The sequence below is a fragment of the Cebus imitator genome, unplaced genomic scaffold (genome assembly GCF_001604975.1).
Source record: "Cebus imitator isolate Cc_AM_T3 unplaced genomic scaffold, Cebus_imitator-1.0 Scaffold221, whole genome shotgun sequence".
In the NCBI taxonomy this organism is placed as follows: domain Eukaryota; kingdom Metazoa; phylum Chordata; class Mammalia; order Primates; family Cebidae; genus Cebus; species Cebus imitator.
Window position 1 is genome coordinate 2,350,512 of NW_016107536.1, and position 19,269 is coordinate 2,369,780.

Below are 19,269 nucleotides of genomic sequence, written 5' to 3' on the forward strand. Positions count from 1 at the left end.
GCATACTGCTCAGGTGATGCACCAAAATCTCACCAATCACCACAAAAGAACTCAGTCATGTAACTAAATACTACCTGTTTCCCAAAAACCTATGGAAATAAAAAATATGTTTAATGAAGAAGAAAGTTAAAAAAAAAAAAAAAAAGAACTCCTGCTAAAAGTACCTGCAATAAAAGAAGTTGATACACATGAATAATTTCAAACATCTGTAGAAAACACACAAGAAAATAATAATGATTAACACGGGGGTCAAAATCAATGATAAACTAAAATACTTGACAACATGTCAGGTGGCAAAGGGTAGGGCACTGATAAGAGTTCACCATTCCAGAATTCTTTTATTATTTGATGATAGAAATATAATCAGCATTACACTTTGTTAAAATATTAATGGTGGCTCATAAAGGATATAAGATAAAGGTTTATCTTTTGGACCAGAAAAAGAAATGCAAAATTATAGAGAAAATGCTACTATTTTAACAGAAGGTAGAAGAGCAACTAAATGAAGAATAGACATAGAGAGGGGATTTTTAAACTTCCAATCAGATGCTAGGAAATTCCTAAATGTATCAGTGAAAAGTAAGTTCAGCAGTTAGAAGGTATGGGTTTTTAGATTGGGAAAACTCTACACATGAAAATTTAATTTGGCCCTAACTTTCTGAAAAGCACTGAGTCAATGTATATCAATAAGCTCAAGTTGATTAACTCTTTTTGACTAAATAATAGCACTTTAAAACATGTATCCTGAAGAAATAATTAAAAAGTCAGTTAAATAAATATAGACAACCACACATTACTTGGACACTCAACACATGCATATGTACAAATTATGATATTTTATAAAGAAGTAATTAAAATGATGTCTTAATATTCAAAGTCATGAGAATGCTTGTGTTATAGTGCCACACAAAAAAAGTAAGTTTCTTAAGCCCTCTGTATAATCAGGTTAGCTTTCTTTCCTTCTTTCCTGCATAAAAAGATGAAAATAAATTGTAAATATATTAACAGATGTTATTTCTTGATGTCAGGTCATTGGACAACCAACTCTTTTCCCACAATAAACTTTATTATCATCAGGAAAATGTACAATATTATGGTCAGAGAAACACTGTTACTTTCTAAGGTAGAACTCACAAGGTACACCTCAAATGTACTTCATGTATTGTATAGTTTGGTTAAGGCTAGCACTGTCAAGATAATTTAAATTTATTGTACATTTCTTATACATGCCCGTTGCTTTACAATTTTACATACATGTGCATAAGTGTGTGTCGGCAAACTCATGAATTTTCTAAGAATCTTGAGGTAGTTGATATTACCAGCATCCCCTTTTGACACATAAGGAGACTAAACATTAGAGATATTAGCACTATCTTGGTTTGTAGGACTTTGCCTGGTGTTTGTTTTTTAGACTCTGTGTTCACTGTGACAGTTTCTCAAAATATGTACAGAATACCTATATATGTTCTAAATATGTGGATTGACTTCCATAAGGATACTGAACAGGAATCGTGATGGTCCAGTTTGTTGAGTATGTAGATATGCCTGCAAGCACCTCAGTCTCAGTTCACACATTCCCACTACTATAGGAGCACCAAGGGCAAACACTGTCCAGATGTGAGTCCTTAACAAGCTATAACTGCAGCCACAAATATCTCTCAACGAGAAACATCCTCATGATGTTGACACTGCAATTTTTTGACAATTTCCCAACACTCTTAAGAAACGTTCCCCAATCTCACACGAAAAGTGGGGGTTTTCATTTTCTTCTTCAACTTATGAAGATAAATTGGGGAAGATAAGACGACACTGGGGAAACCACAACTTGATGCTGTGTGAGCTTTCTCAGCTACCTGCAGGAGCCACCATGTCTTGGGTCCTGCTGTCTGCACTCTGGCTCATTGTCCAAACTCAAGGTAAGTACCATCACATCAGCATTTTATATGAAAGTCAAATTATCTGATGAATGCTTAAATGCCTTTAAAAAATGGAATATGTTTTTGTGATCTAAAGATCACTGCCATTGGCATTTTGATATATTTTCTACCTCTCTCTCTCTGCAAAAGCAAACTATATAAACATGCGTATATATATCATTTTGAGTGAAGGTATTTTAACCCACTACATGAAACATGCATTCTAAAATTTGTCATATTTTCTCAAATTGTTATATGTTTTAATAAATAATAAGTTTTGTTTGCACAATATTTTCCAGAACAGATGAACCAAAAGCTACATATTGTTCCATTCATTATGTCTTTTCTCTAGTAAATAAAGTTTTATTAACATCGTCATGAATCTAGGCTGTTTAAAAAATCTACACTTTGAGGTATTTCCTTAAGAAAAACTCCTAAAAGCAGAATGACAGGTCAAAATGACTAGTTCTGGAAAAACAACCCTTTTTGTCTTTGAGATCGATTATTCTGAGATGAACCAGTTTGCCGACCACTGTATACATTCTTATTATGCCAGAAATAATTTTCAAGTCACTGGTTATTTTACTAGTAGTCACATGATAAGCATGTTAAAAGTCAAGCTGTAAACCTGCACATTTCCATGTATGAACACATTTGTCCTAAATCCTATATTGAAAAATGTAAAGTATATAACTGAGGAGTTATCCAAGCTCCCCACAAAATTATCACTTGCCTAAATGTTGCCTTGCAAAAGCTGCATACAAAGGGCTGACTCCAGCCTTTATATTCTCTTTCACTTCTCACATTGTCCAACATCAATAATATACCCAAAGGAAAGATAAAATAGAGTACTTATTAAACTAATGATTATGCCATATATACACAGAGCTCAATGAAGTCTTTTAAAACCCAATTATTCAATCCATATTAACAAATAGACAGGCTTATAGTCAACACTTTGTGATTTGCATAATAATTTAGCAAGGATGTCTCCGGAATTGTATTTCTTACTTAATAATCCTGCTAGATCTATTATTTTCTTTTCTAAAACATGCCATCCCAATGACAACATGGAACTAACTTCCTGGCCAAAAATCAAATCCATGTATTTAAGAGAACTTCCTAATCATCTCCAATATCATCTTGAATACAGTTTGAATCCTTTGATATTTTCTACCACGAGGAGACAATCATTTATCCAAAGACACAACTTGGTCAAAGACTTTGCCAGGATGAATGACAGGGAAGAGTTTAAAATAGAATGAGGGCTAAATCCTATATAATTGCATTATTAAACAAAAATCAGATATAATACATCATAATTGCATCATTAAACAAAAGAAAACATTAACTAACTGAACAGCTGTGCCTGTGCTGTCTGATGAGAATTAGTTGTGCCTAAAGTCACACAACAGAAAATGAAATAGAATTGTTTAATTGAAATTTTAAAAATTCTACACATCTTTTTTCTCTCATTTCCTCACAGAGACCTCAAAATACTCACTGCTGAATTTCTAGAAAGAGAAACTTGTTTGTATTACCATTGTTCTTTCAAAATTCTGCTGAAAATGTCACTAAAATGTTTCTGAATTTGATGATAGTCTATGAAGCCCATAGTGCCCAAGTAGCCCTGAATTTTTAAATATTTCTCCCTATTACTTTGGAAACCATTACTTTAGATAACCCAACAGTTAACAATAAAAGCTATTATTTTAGAAGATATTCGTTAGATTGCAGTTAGCTAGATTAATTTTATACCTCGTAATGTTCTTATGTTTATCCATATACAATCTTATCAGGTTAATAATCTTATCTGGTTCATCGTTCTTCTTTGAAGCTCACAACTTTCTGGAACTTCCATAAAATCTTATCATTATTGTTCATAGTGCATGAAACCATCATGTTCAAACAAACTTGTACTCATTGCACCGCTAAACAAAATGAACTTTAGCATTTTATTTGTTTTGCTTTATGTGTATAAACCATGCCAGAAGTTTCCAGGGGAAATGGGAGGGACTGCCAGGGGTTTCAGCTGGTGTTCCACCATATTCACCAATCTACTGCTCCTTGTCCCTGTATGATCAGCCTTACCTTCTGCTCCCATAAGTGACCTATCTGTGCTGGCTTAACACCTCCATTTGTCCTCTAGGTCTTATCCCTTCTCACACAAGGACACTGACCTAATATTTTCCTTCCTTCTTACTTATCTATTCCATATTCTCTACGGAATCATTTCCATCAGCATACAAAAATTCTCCCAACTTACAATGAATATACTTTTTCTTTCTCTTCTGCCAGTTACCATGCTAAATTTTCTCTCCTCTGCCGGGCCTGTCCTGCAGACCCCGGCCGACAGATGAAATGAGTACTGGGACACAGGTATGCAGTGTAAGAACAGCTAGGTAACTGCATGCCCTTAGTGGCCAGAGAGCAGCTGTTATGTTTTGCCTGAACACTTGCTTCTGGCTGGCTTGTTGCTCACAGAGCTCATCATATCCTACCCTTCAGAGAAGTATTGACCGGCCTATAAAATTGTCTTAGGTAGCGCTAACCAGTCCCATGGGGTCATATGGAAGTTGTTTGCTATGGCCTCAATTAATCCTTTCATAAATGGGCTAGCAGCTCAGTTTTCTCCAAATGCTTTTTTCTTATTTCTTTCTAAGTGTGGAAAGTAATGGATTCATGTACCCAATTGCTTTGTTGGCTTTGCATCACTTCTAATGCTGCTTGCCTAAGACGTGGTCTCATAACTGTAGAGTATCCCCTGTCTTTTTTCCAATTTACTGGGGCAGGGGTCTCAGGGAAAATCTGACTCCTCTATGGCACCTTAACCCCGTAACGGTGGTGCTGAGGGAGGAGGAGGTGGTGGGTAATAAGGTAGATGATGGTTCTTTCTCCCTTCCCTTTATGGGCTTTTCTGTGTAGAGCAGGGCCAAAGCAGCCCTAACGAGGCCCATAAAGTTAAAGATGTTACTGGGACCTGTTGCCCTTGTTCGTGATGGGGAGGAAAGCAGCAAATCACACTGCCACGTGTGTACCTATGCAACAATCTTGCATGTTCTTCACATGTACCCCAAAACCTAAAATGCAATAAAATAAATAAATGGGAAAAAAAAATTTCTTCCCACTTGCTCCCAGAGCTCTAGGTCCAATGTGCCTTCTTCTGGGAACCACGGTTTATAAACAAGAGTTTGCATTAAGTCCCTTAATTGGGCCTCCAAGACCAATACCCTGATAGCTTTAAGCAGCTGTTTTAATATTTTTATATAGCGTTGCTGTTAGCTGATAACTGTCATCTCATGATGAAACCCTAGCTTGAAAATCCCCCCAAACTTGGAAATCCCCAGCGGGCGCCAATTACTTACTGCGCAGTCACTTCAGTTTTCAAGGGTTCCGTCGTGATTCGTTGCAGCGTTCCTCAAACGGGGCACCACCTGCAGGGTCTGTTCCAGAGACCCTGGCTGACAGATGAAATGAGTATTCAGACACAGGTATGCAGTGTAAGAGCAGCTGGGTGACAGCCTGGCTCTGGCGGCCAGAGAGCAGCCCCAAGGAGCCGGAGCCGCTTGCTTTTATTCAGTGCAGGTACAATGCTGAAAACCTGGAGCAAACACAACCTGTAGGTAATTAATATTTATTGCTCCCCTTTCGGGAAGCGTCGGGCACAGGAATGATCAATGGTCAGCTCCTGGTCAACATAATTAAATGAGCCTGTTTAAGATAAATTCTCCTACACTCCCTTATACCTACTCCTTGTGCCCTGCCCCGGGATTCTAGAACAGGCTGCCTTTAACTAGCCTTTCACGGGCTCTGCAGAACCTTCTGATCTTTCAGAAGGTGCTGCCTATATGCTTTCTCTCTAGTCTCATCCCATTCTCTTCTATCCTGCTTCTACAGGGTGTTCATCTCAATACGCTACCAAAAACTGCTCTTACGGCTTCAACGATGTGAAATCCAGTGGTCATTTCTGGGGCATCATGTTCTCATTTATTTTCTTCTTTTCTTTCTCTCCTTCCTCTCTGTTTGCTTTACCGTGGCATGAAACACACCATTTCATCTGGAGAAGTCCTACCTACACTGCCTCCTTTATTGGTTCCTCCTCTTCTCCTCAATTTCCTCCTGTTGGAATACCCCAGGGATCAGTGCCTGATACTCTTTTCTTTTGTAGCAGCATTCACTTATTTGGTGATTTATCTAATCTTTAGCTGGAAGTACCATCCACAAGAGGACAACTCTCAACTTTTTGCTTCCACATTAAAATGTACACTTTACTTTCAACAAATCCACTTAGATGCTGTTATGTGGTGGGCAAGTCTGTGCAAACCTGGCCCAAAGCTGAAGGAAGATGAGAGGCCAAAGAAAAAGGCTAAAAAAATCCAGGTTCTTAGAAAAACAGTTTTAATAGGAACTTACAAAGAGCAGCCATGTCTGTGTCCTGGGCGGTGGCCAGACAAGACCCCTATTCAGTTACTCTCCAGATCCAGGGCATTGATACTGCAGGGGAGGGGTGGTTCAGAACAGATGTACCGGACAGTTGAGGTGTGATGACATCACAGTTGTTTGACGTGAGGGCAAGATTTATGGTAAGTATCTGCTCTTACACAAGGAACAACAGATACACTGGAAGTCTTAGAGGGCTCCCAGAACAGGGATTAATCAGAAGCCAACCTGGCAGATTAACATCCAAGATGGAGTTGCTTTTCCCTCAATAGATGCCTAGAAGACATCTCAAAACAACATAGGGAACCCAGAACCTTTTCCACATATCTGTTCTTCCTTCACCTTTCCCCACGTCTGTCAGTGGCAATTCTGTTTGCTCAAGGCAAATATATGGAGTCATCCTTGATTCCTCTCTTTCTCTCATGTTCTATATTAAATCCTACACCAATTCTATTGATTTCACCTTTAAAATATATCCAATATTTGACCACATCTCACTCCTTCCTCTGATACCACTTTCATTTAAGCCACCACCACCTCTTTCCTAGGTTACTGCATTATCCTCTTAAATGATCTCTCTGATTCTACTCTTGCCTCTCTGCATGACATTCTTGACAAATTAGACAGGGCAATCTTATTAAACAAAAGTCAGATGACGTTACTTCTCTGCTCAAAACTCTCCAGTGGCCCCCATTTCACACAGAGTAAAAGCCAAATTTTCTGAGAGTCTATCAGGTCTTACACAATCTGTGTGTGAAAATGTGAGCATTCCGAAATAAGACTAACCTTGTATGAATGATTGAATAATTAAAAGAGAAAAGAGAAGAAGCATACTGCCCTCTTCCTAAGAGGGTGCTAAATGATTTTATATATTACATCTTAGTCAAGTTTTACACTAACCTGTACTTTAGAAAACAAACTAACACTAAAGTGACTTCTATGATGTCATTTGGCTAAAAGCATAAGACCACATCTTTTGGCTCCAAGATCATTTCTTTTCTACTATTTGTAAACAATGAAAATCTGTCTTTATAATGTAATTTCAAGCATATCAAGAAGAACAGTGTGTCTCTAAACAATCTTCCGACTTCCTCTCTGAGGCTTTAAAACTCTTCAAAGAGAGGACAACAAAATCTTTATTTCTTTGAAATCAAAAGTCTTGAGGGAACATGCTGAGAGAAAAAGCATCACAGCTTATTGTCAAAGTGAGAAATAAAATAACTGCTAGTAGATTTACCTTGCCTAAAAATAAAGCCTTATATACAAATGAAAAACTTTATTTTTAGAGTGTATAGTCAGGGGTTGTGCTTCAGAAGGAAAAGGGTATAAAAAAGAAAAAGCCTTGGAGGGCATTGAGAGAAAAATTCACAATTTTTAGGAGGACTCTACAGCAAGAAGAAAATGGGTTTCTACAGGCAGAATTCAGGCTCACACAACCTCTGTTCCTAATCCATAACCTGTCCTTTCTGGATATAGTGGTCCAGAGTTTGCATACACTGAGAGATCATCTGAAGAACTGTTTTATAATCTTCATGTCTTTTCAAAATGAGGGAGAGAGAGAAAAAAAAAATCATTGTCATCAAAGCTGAAGTAGGAGAATCAACTGGTTGTTGGTAATGTTTGCTGTCTAAACAGGAATGCAGTCTTCAGTGCCCTTTGAGCAACCCAAAAAATAAATACAAAATACAACACAACTAAAGCTAAAACCTTTAAATCTTTTATGTGAATATTATTTCTCTTTCTCTAGCAATAGCCATAAAGCAGACACCTGAATTAATTCTCCATGAAATAGTTTCTCCTAAGAAACTACACATTTTACATAAAAGAGAGATTGAGAACAACCATACAGAGAAGCATGGCGAAGAGGTAAGCAAGGTGAATGGCTGTGGGAGATGATACAATAAAAGCCATATAAGAAGAGACAATAAAAAGCCTTTTCACTAACAGAAGTGATGTGACAGTTGACATCTAATAGTTTCACCTTGAAGCCCATATAGACAACTCCCCTTTGCTCAGGAGACCGCACACAATTTCTCAGAATGCCTCTATGGCTAAGCAGCAGAGAGTCAACAGCCTCACTTGATAAGAAAGGATAAAGCTGCTTAGACATCTCTCCAAATCCGCGGGTGAGGACAGCAGCCCAGGAGGGTCAGCCATCTTTAATGGAGATGTTGTTCCTCGCCAGCCTCACCAAGCTCGTGGAGTCCCCCTCACACTACCCCTTTTCTCCAGTGAATTGTCTTTTCCCTCAGCCATTTTGTCACTAGTGAAGAATTAAACTTTGTATCAGTAGCTAGCATAATATTTTTATTATTGATTAAATATATTAATTCTTTGACTATTACATTGTTGTAAATATTTTCCTCATTTCCTAATTGTTACCTAATTCTTAGTGGGTTGTGAGTTTTTGTTGTTGTTGTTTTTTTTTTTAAGTGTATTTGGTTTGTGTTTAAAGTAAGAAAAATATATGCCTTGTTTTCATTCCCTGGATGATCCCGGGACCATATACTAAACATTAGGGCAAATGTAAATCCCTATCTCATGTATTAAAGGTAGTTTAATCTATAGGTGCTATTACTACATTATTTTACTTTTTGGAAGTCCATCTTAGTGCATAACTTATGTTTAGTCTTACATATTTTAAAAACACAAGAGAACTGTTTTTATCGCATATGCATTTGTAATTGTTCTTTAATACATACTACATATATCATTATAATTATTTTAGTTATTCTCAGAAATATAAATCTTTTGATGTAATTAAATGTTTGCAGGAAAGATATGATCATGAAGTTCAATATCAGATGATCTTAAATGGAAAAGAAGTCATTCTCTCCCTACAAAAAACCAAGTAAGTTTTACCTACTGAAAGTCTCATCAGGGGATTATATTGTAAAATTGGGGAGGGATCCTTTTGAGGATCCATTTAGTGTGGTTTGACATAGGGACATTTTGAGCTTTGGATGATATTAGTTTGTGCCAAGGTTACCTAAGAAGGCTGATTTCCTAGGAAATTATGTACAAAATGTAAAACAAAAGGAAGGGCATATGTAAATGACTTTCTTCCTTGATCTTCTGGGAACTTACTGAACATCTTTCTCTACTCAGGTAAACTCAAGACTTTAATACAGCTTTCCATTCCTTTATAAGAACATATGTCCAAGGCTGATTCAAGATGCATGACCTAGAGATAGATTCCAGGGGATGGGGCTCCTCCTAGTTGGACAGCAGTTAGTAAACTTCTCCTTGAATGCAATGGTCCTTTATGCATATTTGTGACCCAGCACTCTTCAGAGGTTCTATGGAGATTGTGTCCTTGGTGCAAGAAATCTCAAAATGACTAATTTGAAGACAGGGAATCTGCAGATGAGAAGGAGATGAGGGGACTTCCTCCCTCAGATTTAATAGGAAGAACTCCTTGACTTGCTTCAGCAGGAAAGCTCCAATGTTGGAAGAGGATCAGTAAGTCAGAATCTTAGCTATTTTAGACACTATTAATTTTCTTTTTTTTTTTTTTTTTAGACAGAGTCTTGCACTGTCTCCTAGGCTGGAGTGCAGTGGCACAATCTCAGCTCACTGCAACCTCTGCCTCCGGAGTTCAAGCAATTCTCCTGCCTCAGCCACCCAAGTAACTGAGATTGCAGGCACCTGCCACAGTACCCAGATAATATTATTGTATTTTTAGTAGAGACAGGTTTTACCATGTTGGCCAGGCTGGTCTCGAACTGTTAGACATTATTACTATTTTAGTGCTGAAGTTCATGTCAGGAAGTTCCACCTTTCTGCATGAAGAATGTTTCATTCAGCTGTCTGCTTTCTACAGGCATCTCCTGGGGCCAGACTACACTGAAACATTTTACTCACCCAGAGGAGAGGAAATCACCACGAAGCCTGAGAACATGGTAGGGTCCGAACACTTTGTGGGACTCTGTTGAGTTTTAGATGTTACCAGTTTGTGCTAATGTTACCTAAGAAGGTTGATTTCCTAGGAAATTATATACAAAGTGTAAGATAAAAAGAGTGGTACATATAAATGACTTTCTTCCTTGACCTTCTGATAACTTAAACATCTTTTTCTACTCAGACAAACTCAAAGCTTTGATGTAGCTTTTCATTACTTTTATAAGAACATATGTCCAAGGCTGATTCAAGATGCACAGCCTTGAGGTAAATTCCAGGGGATGGGGCTCATCCTCTTTCCACAGCAGTTAATAGCTTCTCCCTGAATGCTATGGCCCTTTATGTATGTTTGTGCCCCAGCATCCTTCAGAGGTTTTGTGGAAGTTGTGTCCTTGGTGCAAGAGACCCCAAAAGAACTCAACTATTTTATAAAATTCAGAGGTCCAAGAACAACTTCAAAAAATAATCAAAAGACTTGAAAGCAAGGTGCTCATCTGTGACCAATGAGACAACATTAAGGAAAATCACATTCGACTTTTAAAACATAGGCGCAGCAGAAGAAGGCTTCCAAGTGTCACATTTTTAAAAGCAACTGAAAGTCCGCTTGTCCCTAGACCATCTTATCCATAGGTTAGAAGAATTCTTCTTTATAGGTACTTGAAACTTCACATCGCTATTATTTTCTGGAGTTATATGCATTTATCCTTAGGCTAGCAATGGAATATCAATTATATAATTAGTATTTTTATATCTGATTAAACCATCATCCTGTAGATAATACCAGGGCCAAATGTCAGACATTAAGAATCATGGAATAGAGGGTCAGGAAGCAAATACAACAAATCTCAATCAAGAGGTGTTCATGTTCATGATAAGTTTTCAGAGCCATCCTCGAAGGCGCCCTAAACATGTATTTCTCTATAAAAAAGAAAAAACACTTCTGACACAAAATGGCTCTCAGTTCCCTGTGCTCATCAAAACTTATTTCATGAAGATCTGAAATTTTGCTAACAGTATCTTCAGCAGACAGTGTCTGATAAATTAATTCATGCTCAATTGTTAATAGCTGATGATGATACATTAATGAGGAATCATCTCTAGTATTTTATGAGAAAATGTTTATGTTGACAAGATCTCTTCCAAAAAGGGAAAAAAGACCACAGCTGGAATTTCAGATCCCGAGGCAGGTCAATTTATTTTGCACCGGAGTTTTTTCATTATCTTTTTTAGATCACTCTACAAAAGTGGCCCCCTAACTTTGCTGATGTGGGCCAACAGTCATGTCTGAATCTCTAGTTGTCGGCAAATAATTTTGGGTCTTCGAGGCTGATAAAGGGATTCTACTAATAGAACATAAAACAGGGATTAAATCAGTCTGAGGAGCTCAGGAGTGACAGTATCAAACCTTGAAGATTCCCCAGTCTAGAAAAATAGATGTCTCATTTTACTTATTTGCAATGCACAGTGCCTTTGAGATTCAACACAGGGAAGCCAAATCCTTGAGCATTGGCTCCCAGACCTGAGGGCCCACTGGGATCTATACATCCCAAGAGGACTGGCTACTTCTCAGAAAACTCATCCACTTTCACTGTGAGCCCACCTAGGTTTAACTTCCCTGGACTCTTTCTTAGTGTAAATTAATGTCAGAAAAACAGCTCAGCCACCAAATATAGAGAGCTTCCAGTGAAACAATTCCAAAAACCTCTGAGGTTATTGCTCTTTGTGTTTCTGGAAATTGGTCTGGTCACAGTCAGTACTCTAAGAACTTTTTTACATATTCAGGATGGTGGCTTTCCTCACAACTGCACTACATGTATTCTCATAGTTTACACACACACACACACACACACACATTTCTAAAGCATAATTTCTTTTTTCCACTCCAGGAACACTGTTACTATAAAGGAAGCATCCTAAATGAAAAGAATTCTGTTGCCAGCATTAGTACCTGCAATGGGTTGAGGTATGAACTACTATCAAAATTAATCAAGATCAAGCAGTTTTTTGTTACACAGAATTGAGTGCTACTGGATATTGTCTTTTTACTATTTTGGTAAATTGTTCACTACTGGAATGCTGAATATATGTGGTTTAAATGAAGAACAAAGTACCACCCTGACAATCATTTCATAATCTGCCGCTCTAGGGGAAGTCAGGCCTAGCAATGTAAAACAAGAATGCCACGCTCTGGACCTTGATGATATCTGGATCTGCTTTCGTGTTTTTCCACCCTACTCTCTGAAACAGTTACTTCCTGTTTTCTAAGATTCTACCCTGAAATTGTCACAGTTGAACTTAATTTTAGAAGTATATGTGTTTCTGTTTACACAGATGATTCTTGCCAATGAGAGAAAGTTTGGAAAGTAAAAAAAGCACAAATAAGAAAATAACAACTACCATAAAAGTCAACCTCTGAGTGATCACTGTTAGTAACATCATGTCATGTGTGCATCCTTATATACATACAGACAAATGTTTCTTTCACAGGGTTGAAATAAAAAATAAAACACACCCTTCTTCCAACATGGCTCATAACACATGACAAGTTTTCACGTCATGAAATACCTTCAGGGATATAATTTTTAACAGTTATGCTGGCATTGTAATATTTTGTTATATGGAGCCATCTTCTATTTATGAACAAATTATCATACTATTATGAACATAGAAAGAGGGATTCCTTAAGCTACTTCTAATCCCAGCATGTTACTCTGGCTGACCTGATCATCCATACTCCCCTCTGGGGTTCTTCCTATCTAAATATTTTCTTACTCTATTTTCTATTACAGTCCTAGGATCTGCCAATAAATATTTGTTAAGTCAATCAATAAACTAAGGAAAAATATTTACTAAGCTTATGGTGCACATTCCAAATTCTTTGAGGTTGCTTCATCTTCATAATTTTTGTTCAGACTTCTCTTGGTAAATAACTTAGGCTTCATTTTATATTGACAAATACTGATTATAACTTAGATTAACAAAAATTAGCTGAGAGGTCTATGAATGACAAGGCTGTGTGTGAAATTGTGATGGAGGTGCAGACATTAATCCATTCTTGGCAGCAAATATGACTCTGTATGTCAGGAATCCTGAAATAGAAGTGTTTATGTCTCCCAGAGGATACTTCACACATCACCATCAAACATACCTGATAAAACCTCTGAAAAGCACAGACGAGAAAGAACATGCCGTCTTTACATCTAACCAGGAAGAACGAGACCCAGCTAACCACACGTGTGCCAGTGTGAGAAGCACTGGCAGGGAACAAGGCCCAGTTCGAACGTCTAGATCCCTTAAAAGCCCAGAGGTAAATATTATTCCCTAACCTCATCACTGACTTCAACTCTCTCAGCAAAGATAGGCAATATAATACTATTCTTAGAAATGAGTAGTATATGTTAAGCCTACAATTTATTTACTTCTTTTTCTATTTATGTTCTCTCAGGAAAAAAAAAAAGCCTGCTTTTAAGCTTTGGAATCTTTTAGAATAAAGATAATAATTGATAATGTTCTTTTATTCTTTGTAAAGCAAGAAGACTTTCTTCGGGCACAGAAATACATTGATCTGTATTTGGTGCTGGATAATGCCTTTGTGAGTATGACACATGCGGGCCTTTCAGCCAGTTAAGTCAACTTTTAAGTTTACTTATCAAGCAAAAGCAAGCAATAAACTATTTTAACTAATAATGTGGCATTTGTCCACCTGGGTGTCCTGGCTGTTTACTTGTCTTACCAGCAATAGTTATTATCTCCTCATCCCTTTAATATCCATTTGCCACCAAAATATGTAGATATTGGCAATATACTTAATACCAGATAGTTACAGGAAATCAACCACAAAATGAAAAATAAAAAGAATGTATCATTAAAACATTATATTTTATATCTTAATATAAAATTAAATATATATTTAAATAAATAGTTTGTAAATATAAAATCAACACAGAACTCTATATAACTTAGAAATCGTATTGATTCTAAGCATTTTCAAAGAAAAATGCTAGCATCTACATTTCTATCTTGCAAATACTGCTTTGTAATCAAATTTTAGTCACATGATTTGGTTTAAAAACCTTAAAATTGTTAATTTGATTTATTCAACTTAAAAACGAAGAACATTAAAATTTCACATGTATGTCTAACTTTTATCAAAAAACTCTTAACATTTGAAATAGAATTTGCCAGAACACAGTCTTACATAATTTAATTATGGAATGAATAGATGTTAATTATATCAAAATGCATAGTTTTCTTAAAATGTGAAATCCTCTATGCCATCAGCTTCTCAGTCTAATTTGCTGTTTCACTATAGTTTGTGTTTTGTATTTTACAGTATAAGAGCTATAAGGAGAATCTAACTCTCATAAGAAGCTTTGTGTTTGATGTGATGAACCTACTCAATGTGGTAAGATCTTATCATGTAAACCTCGTGTTTCTGCATATAAGCCTGTAACTTCCCTATGATTTCACCAACAAGAAGTTACAAAGGTCACAAATGTCTTGAGTTCAACAGTTCAGGGAAATTGTAGCAGAACAAGGATCCTCATCAAGGTAAAATCACATATGTTGCAACAAAGTCAACTTTTAACATTTTTATTTTCAAAATGAAAATTAATTACTTGTGATTCACCACTTTATCTATCACTTGTGGTCAGCAAAAGCTCTGAAACACGAAAGGAATCCTGAATGTTTTGATGAGGATAAATGCTCTTTCCACAGATTTATAACACCATAGATGTTCATGTGGCCTTGGTAGGTATGGAAATCTGGTCTGATGGGGATAAGATAAATGTGGTGCCTACCACAGGCACCACATTTAACAACTTCCTGATATGGCACCGTTCCAACCTGGGGAAGAAGAAGATCCACGACCATGCTCAGCTCCTCAGGTGAGCACATGCTGGCCAGGTAAATGTAGGAAGAATGGATAGCTATACCCAAGCTTCCTTAGCAGTGATTTCATCTCTGTAATATTTCCCTGATCAGAGTGCTTAACATTCTACCAGTAGCAATTCACCTGCAAGATTATTGGATCAATAATCAGATGATGGAATGAACCCTTGGATGTAAGATAACCATCTGTGGTCATTATAACACTATGGAATAGAAGTTTTTGGGGGGCTCAGTGAAATATAAAAGGGCTAGGGCAGTGAGGTGATTCATTAACATGATTAACAGAAGCTAATGGTTACAAAGGCTCAGATCGTGACAGTAGTATCTGTAACTTTCATACAGTGGGATTGGCTTCAGCAATCAACGTGTGGGAATGGCAGCCTCAAATTCCCTGTGTTCCCCATCTTCGGTTGCTGTTATTGAGGTTTGTAAACTCATAGTAGGGTTCCCTGTGATTCTATATTCTCTATGAAGGCCACCATAACACCTTATACAGAATTACCAAAATGAACATTTCCTTAATTAATGAAAGTAGAAAGGATACTACTGGTAAGTCATTGCAGTGAAGATCCCTTAGATTATGAAACAGAACATCACCTTACATTGGTCTTGCTAGAAGGTGCCCTGTCATTCTTCAGTTCATGTTAGAAAATCAGAGTAGGAATATTGGAACAGAAAGGGAATCCAGGTACCCTCTGTGGCCTAGACTAATGCTAGTCATCCCCAGTATCTATGGTCAGAGAGGCTAGACAAGGAAGAAGGGTGCTTATAGGTGTCATGTGGCCAAGCACTCTGATGTCATAGGTATTACAGCAATAAGTTTTGGAGACCTCTGATATGGTGCCTATGAGTACTTCCTACAAAGAGTGTAATTAATTTCACCATGATTTACTGAAAACTTATTATCAGTTAGTGCAACAAATATTCATTGAATAAAATGTATTGTATTCATAGGACCCAACCACTTCAAATGCTCTTTCAACATTTTGCAATACATAGTGACAGGGAAAGGAGCAAATGATTTACTAGTTTTCCGCACTCGAGCCATTTTTAAGTACTGCACATTGGGAACAACTGGATAAAAAAAGAAATATATGTGTCTACTTTTTTCCAGGCTAAAAGAAAGAATAACGTGGCCCTTGTAGGAGTGATGTCACATGAGCTGGGCCATGTCCTTGGTATGCTTGATGTTCCATTCACCACCAAGTGTCCCTCCGGCAGTTGTGTGATGAATCAGTATCTGAGGTGAGAGCTTGTCATCCTAGAAGAAGAAAGTTGTTTTCCAAATCTTAAAGAATTCAGATGCAGTCTATAGATGTTGAATGAGCATATTTTTCCCAAAGGTTGTGTATCCCATTAATTCAACCTTCAGTCTCATGATGCACAAATTTTAACAACTAACTTGGCATATTTGGAAATCTTAAAGAATGATTTCCAAATATGCCAAGATAGAGCTTGCAAGTATGGTGACCTCATAATTTTAACTTAAAGTAATATCAACTTAAAATGAAACCATAGTTTCTAAAAATATTAATCTCATTAAGATGATGACAGGATCTTCTTATATACCCATCATCAATCAGCCAATCAATCCATTTTTGCATATTTATGAATTGCCTGTGAATGCCAGGCATTTTGCAAATACTTGGGATAGAAAAATAAATAAGACATACCTTGTTCTTGAAATGTTTACAAAGAAGAAGAGAAATATTTCCATAGAGCCCAGAAGCCTGCAACTAACTCCCTTCACTGGTTCATTATTATCATCTCTTGCCCCTCATTTCTCAATGCAAAATGAGTAGATAATAACAAATGGTGATGCCCATCACTGCTGTCCTTTAGAACAATACTAAATGGCCACGTGGAAATTGAAATCCTTCCAGTTCTATGACTTGAGCTCTATGAAAAAATTTCCAAATATCAGAGTATGCATGCCCTACCACCCAACACATTTAATACAATGCAGTCCTAATTGGTTGCTAAATCTGGGATTTCCATTGAGCTCGGTAATACAGTTAGTTAAGTCAGAGTCTCGTGTTCCTTTATCACACAGAAGGCACCACACTGTGTATCATATTATTTGAGTTTTCTTCTGTTTACAGTTCAAAATTCCCAAAGGATTTCAGTGCATCTTGCCGCTCACGTTTTGAAAGATACCTTTTATCTCAGAAACCAAAGTGCCTGCTGAGAGCACCTATTCCTACAAATATAATGACAATACCAGTGTGTGGGAACTACCTTCTGGAAGTGGGAGAAGACTGTGACTGTGGCTCCCCCAAGGTATTATTTATTAGAGTTACTGGGGCAGAAGAATTGTGCAGTTTTTTGTTTTTCAATGTTCTTTTGGAAATTCTTTCTAAAGACAAACTTGGCATCATAGTAAAAAGTATGTTTGTACTTGTGGTTTTTTTTTCACTTTTTAAATTATTATACTTTAAGTTTTGGGGTACATGTGCAGAACGTGCAGGTTTGTTATGTAGGTATACATGTGCCATGGTGGTTTGCTGCATCCATCCCCCCAACATCTACGTTAGGTATTTCTTCTAATGCTATCCCTCCCCAAACCCCCCACCCCTTGCTATTCCCCCCGTAGCTCCCCACCCCCTGGCAGGCCCCCATGTGTGATGTTCCCCTCCCTGTGTCCCTGTGTTCTCATTGTTCAACACCCACTTATGAGTGAGAACATGCGGTGTTTGGTTTTCTGTTCTGTGTCAGTTTGCTGAGATTGATGGTTTTCAACTTCATCCATGTCCCTGCAAAGGACATAAACTCATCCTTTTTTATGGCTACGTAGTATTCCATGGTGAATATGTGCCACATTTTCTTTATCCAGTCTATCATTGATGGGTGTTAATTTAGTAATCTTCTGAAAGGCATTTCAAAAACCAGGACATGATTTTAACATAATTACATAAAGTTGAATATAAAGAAGTAAATAACTATAAAATGTCACTTATAATCTTTCCAAAACGTAATGTCACAGTTGATCATTTGTTGAGGAGTAACAATTAGAGATCCAGAAGTTCTACTTAGAGAGAGAGTTGGTCTTTTCACATCAAGCCAGTGTGTAAACCAGGTGGTAAACAAAACAGAGAAGAAAGAAGAAAAGAAAAAAACAATCACAAAAATCTGTAGAAAAATGGACTATTAACATAGAACATCCAGAATAAGCACTGTGATTCTGCTAATTTATATAAATCAGGCTCCTTCAAGGCATTTGTGTACTCTAAAGAATGCTGATCACTAGCAATCCGATTGGCTTCTGAAGCATATTTCTGTTGTCCTAACAAGTTTCTTTTAAGATAAATAATAGGATTCCTATTTGAAGAGATTTGCACATATCAGATAATGTGAAAATTACTTTCATATACTCCATCTCTTCTATTAACTCACAAATATACAAGATAAATACTGTCATTGTCCAAATTTAGAGATAAACGGAGGCTCAGAAAAGTTGCTAGTTTCAAAGATACACAGCTAATCATTGGTGAAGCACGATGCAGCCAAGAAGGATCCATTATTTACGATGCTCTTTGACAACGAACTTGGCAGCTGAACTCTCTATCCTGCAGTTTATTTATTGAGAAATTTTAGGTGGTTAGATTACATCTGAAGTCTACACAGCATAACTTAATCATTTGTGATGACTATTGTAAATGTTCTGTTTATTATAAAGAGGCATGGAATTTTACAAAAGATTCGACATTTTATAACAAATTAGAGTTACGTTTGTCTCGTTCTTACTTGCTTACTCCATCTATGGTTTCTTGGGTGGAAGACAATTGAAGATATTCATAACTCTAGGCATTTCTGGTTTCAGCATGCAAATGGTATGTATTTACAGAGAGGAAAGGGGGAAAGGATGAAGGAAGAGGCTAAGAGAGAACCATTGTATACACAAAATGTAAGATCTAAAATTCTTTAAGCATCTCAGTCAACTCCTGTATTATTGTCATACCTTGCTAATCTTTTTGTCTTAAGTAATTGAATAAAACTAGAGAGTTCAGGCTTAGGAACAACTGAATTTCTAAATAACTGTTTTATTATCCCAAAAATAGTATATATGCTTTATATAGTAACTTTTATTGAATAATCTAATTTCTCACAGATATGATTGCCA

At 36.9% G+C, this 19,269-nt stretch overlaps 1 protein-coding gene across 1 annotated transcript in view; it reads left to right on the top strand.

The window, feature by feature from the left end:
• The first annotated feature begins 1,618 nt into the window (after window positions 1-1,618).
• The window catches only part of ADAMDEC1 (ADAM like decysin 1), a 20,364-nt gene continuing 2,713 nt past the window's right edge, over window positions 1,619-19,269 (top strand). Inside the window, exons 1-12 of the mRNA XM_017549760.1 lie at window positions 1,619-1,916; window positions 8,104-8,222; window positions 9,131-9,207; window positions 10,180-10,258; window positions 12,143-12,219; window positions 13,374-13,563; window positions 13,786-13,848; window positions 14,590-14,661; window positions 14,976-15,145; window positions 15,492-15,573; window positions 16,264-16,394; window positions 17,252-17,429. Coding sequence (XP_017405249.1) covers window positions 1,829-1,916; window positions 8,104-8,222; window positions 9,131-9,207; window positions 10,180-10,258; window positions 12,143-12,219; window positions 13,374-13,563; window positions 13,786-13,848; window positions 14,590-14,661; window positions 14,976-15,145; window positions 15,492-15,573; window positions 16,264-16,394; window positions 17,252-17,429 — 1,326 coding nt within the window. The 5' untranslated portion in view covers window positions 1,619-1,828. The remainder of the gene's footprint in view (window positions 1,917-8,103; window positions 8,223-9,130; window positions 9,208-10,179; window positions 10,259-12,142; window positions 12,220-13,373; window positions 13,564-13,785; window positions 13,849-14,589; window positions 14,662-14,975; window positions 15,146-15,491; window positions 15,574-16,263; window positions 16,395-17,251; window positions 17,430-19,269) is intronic.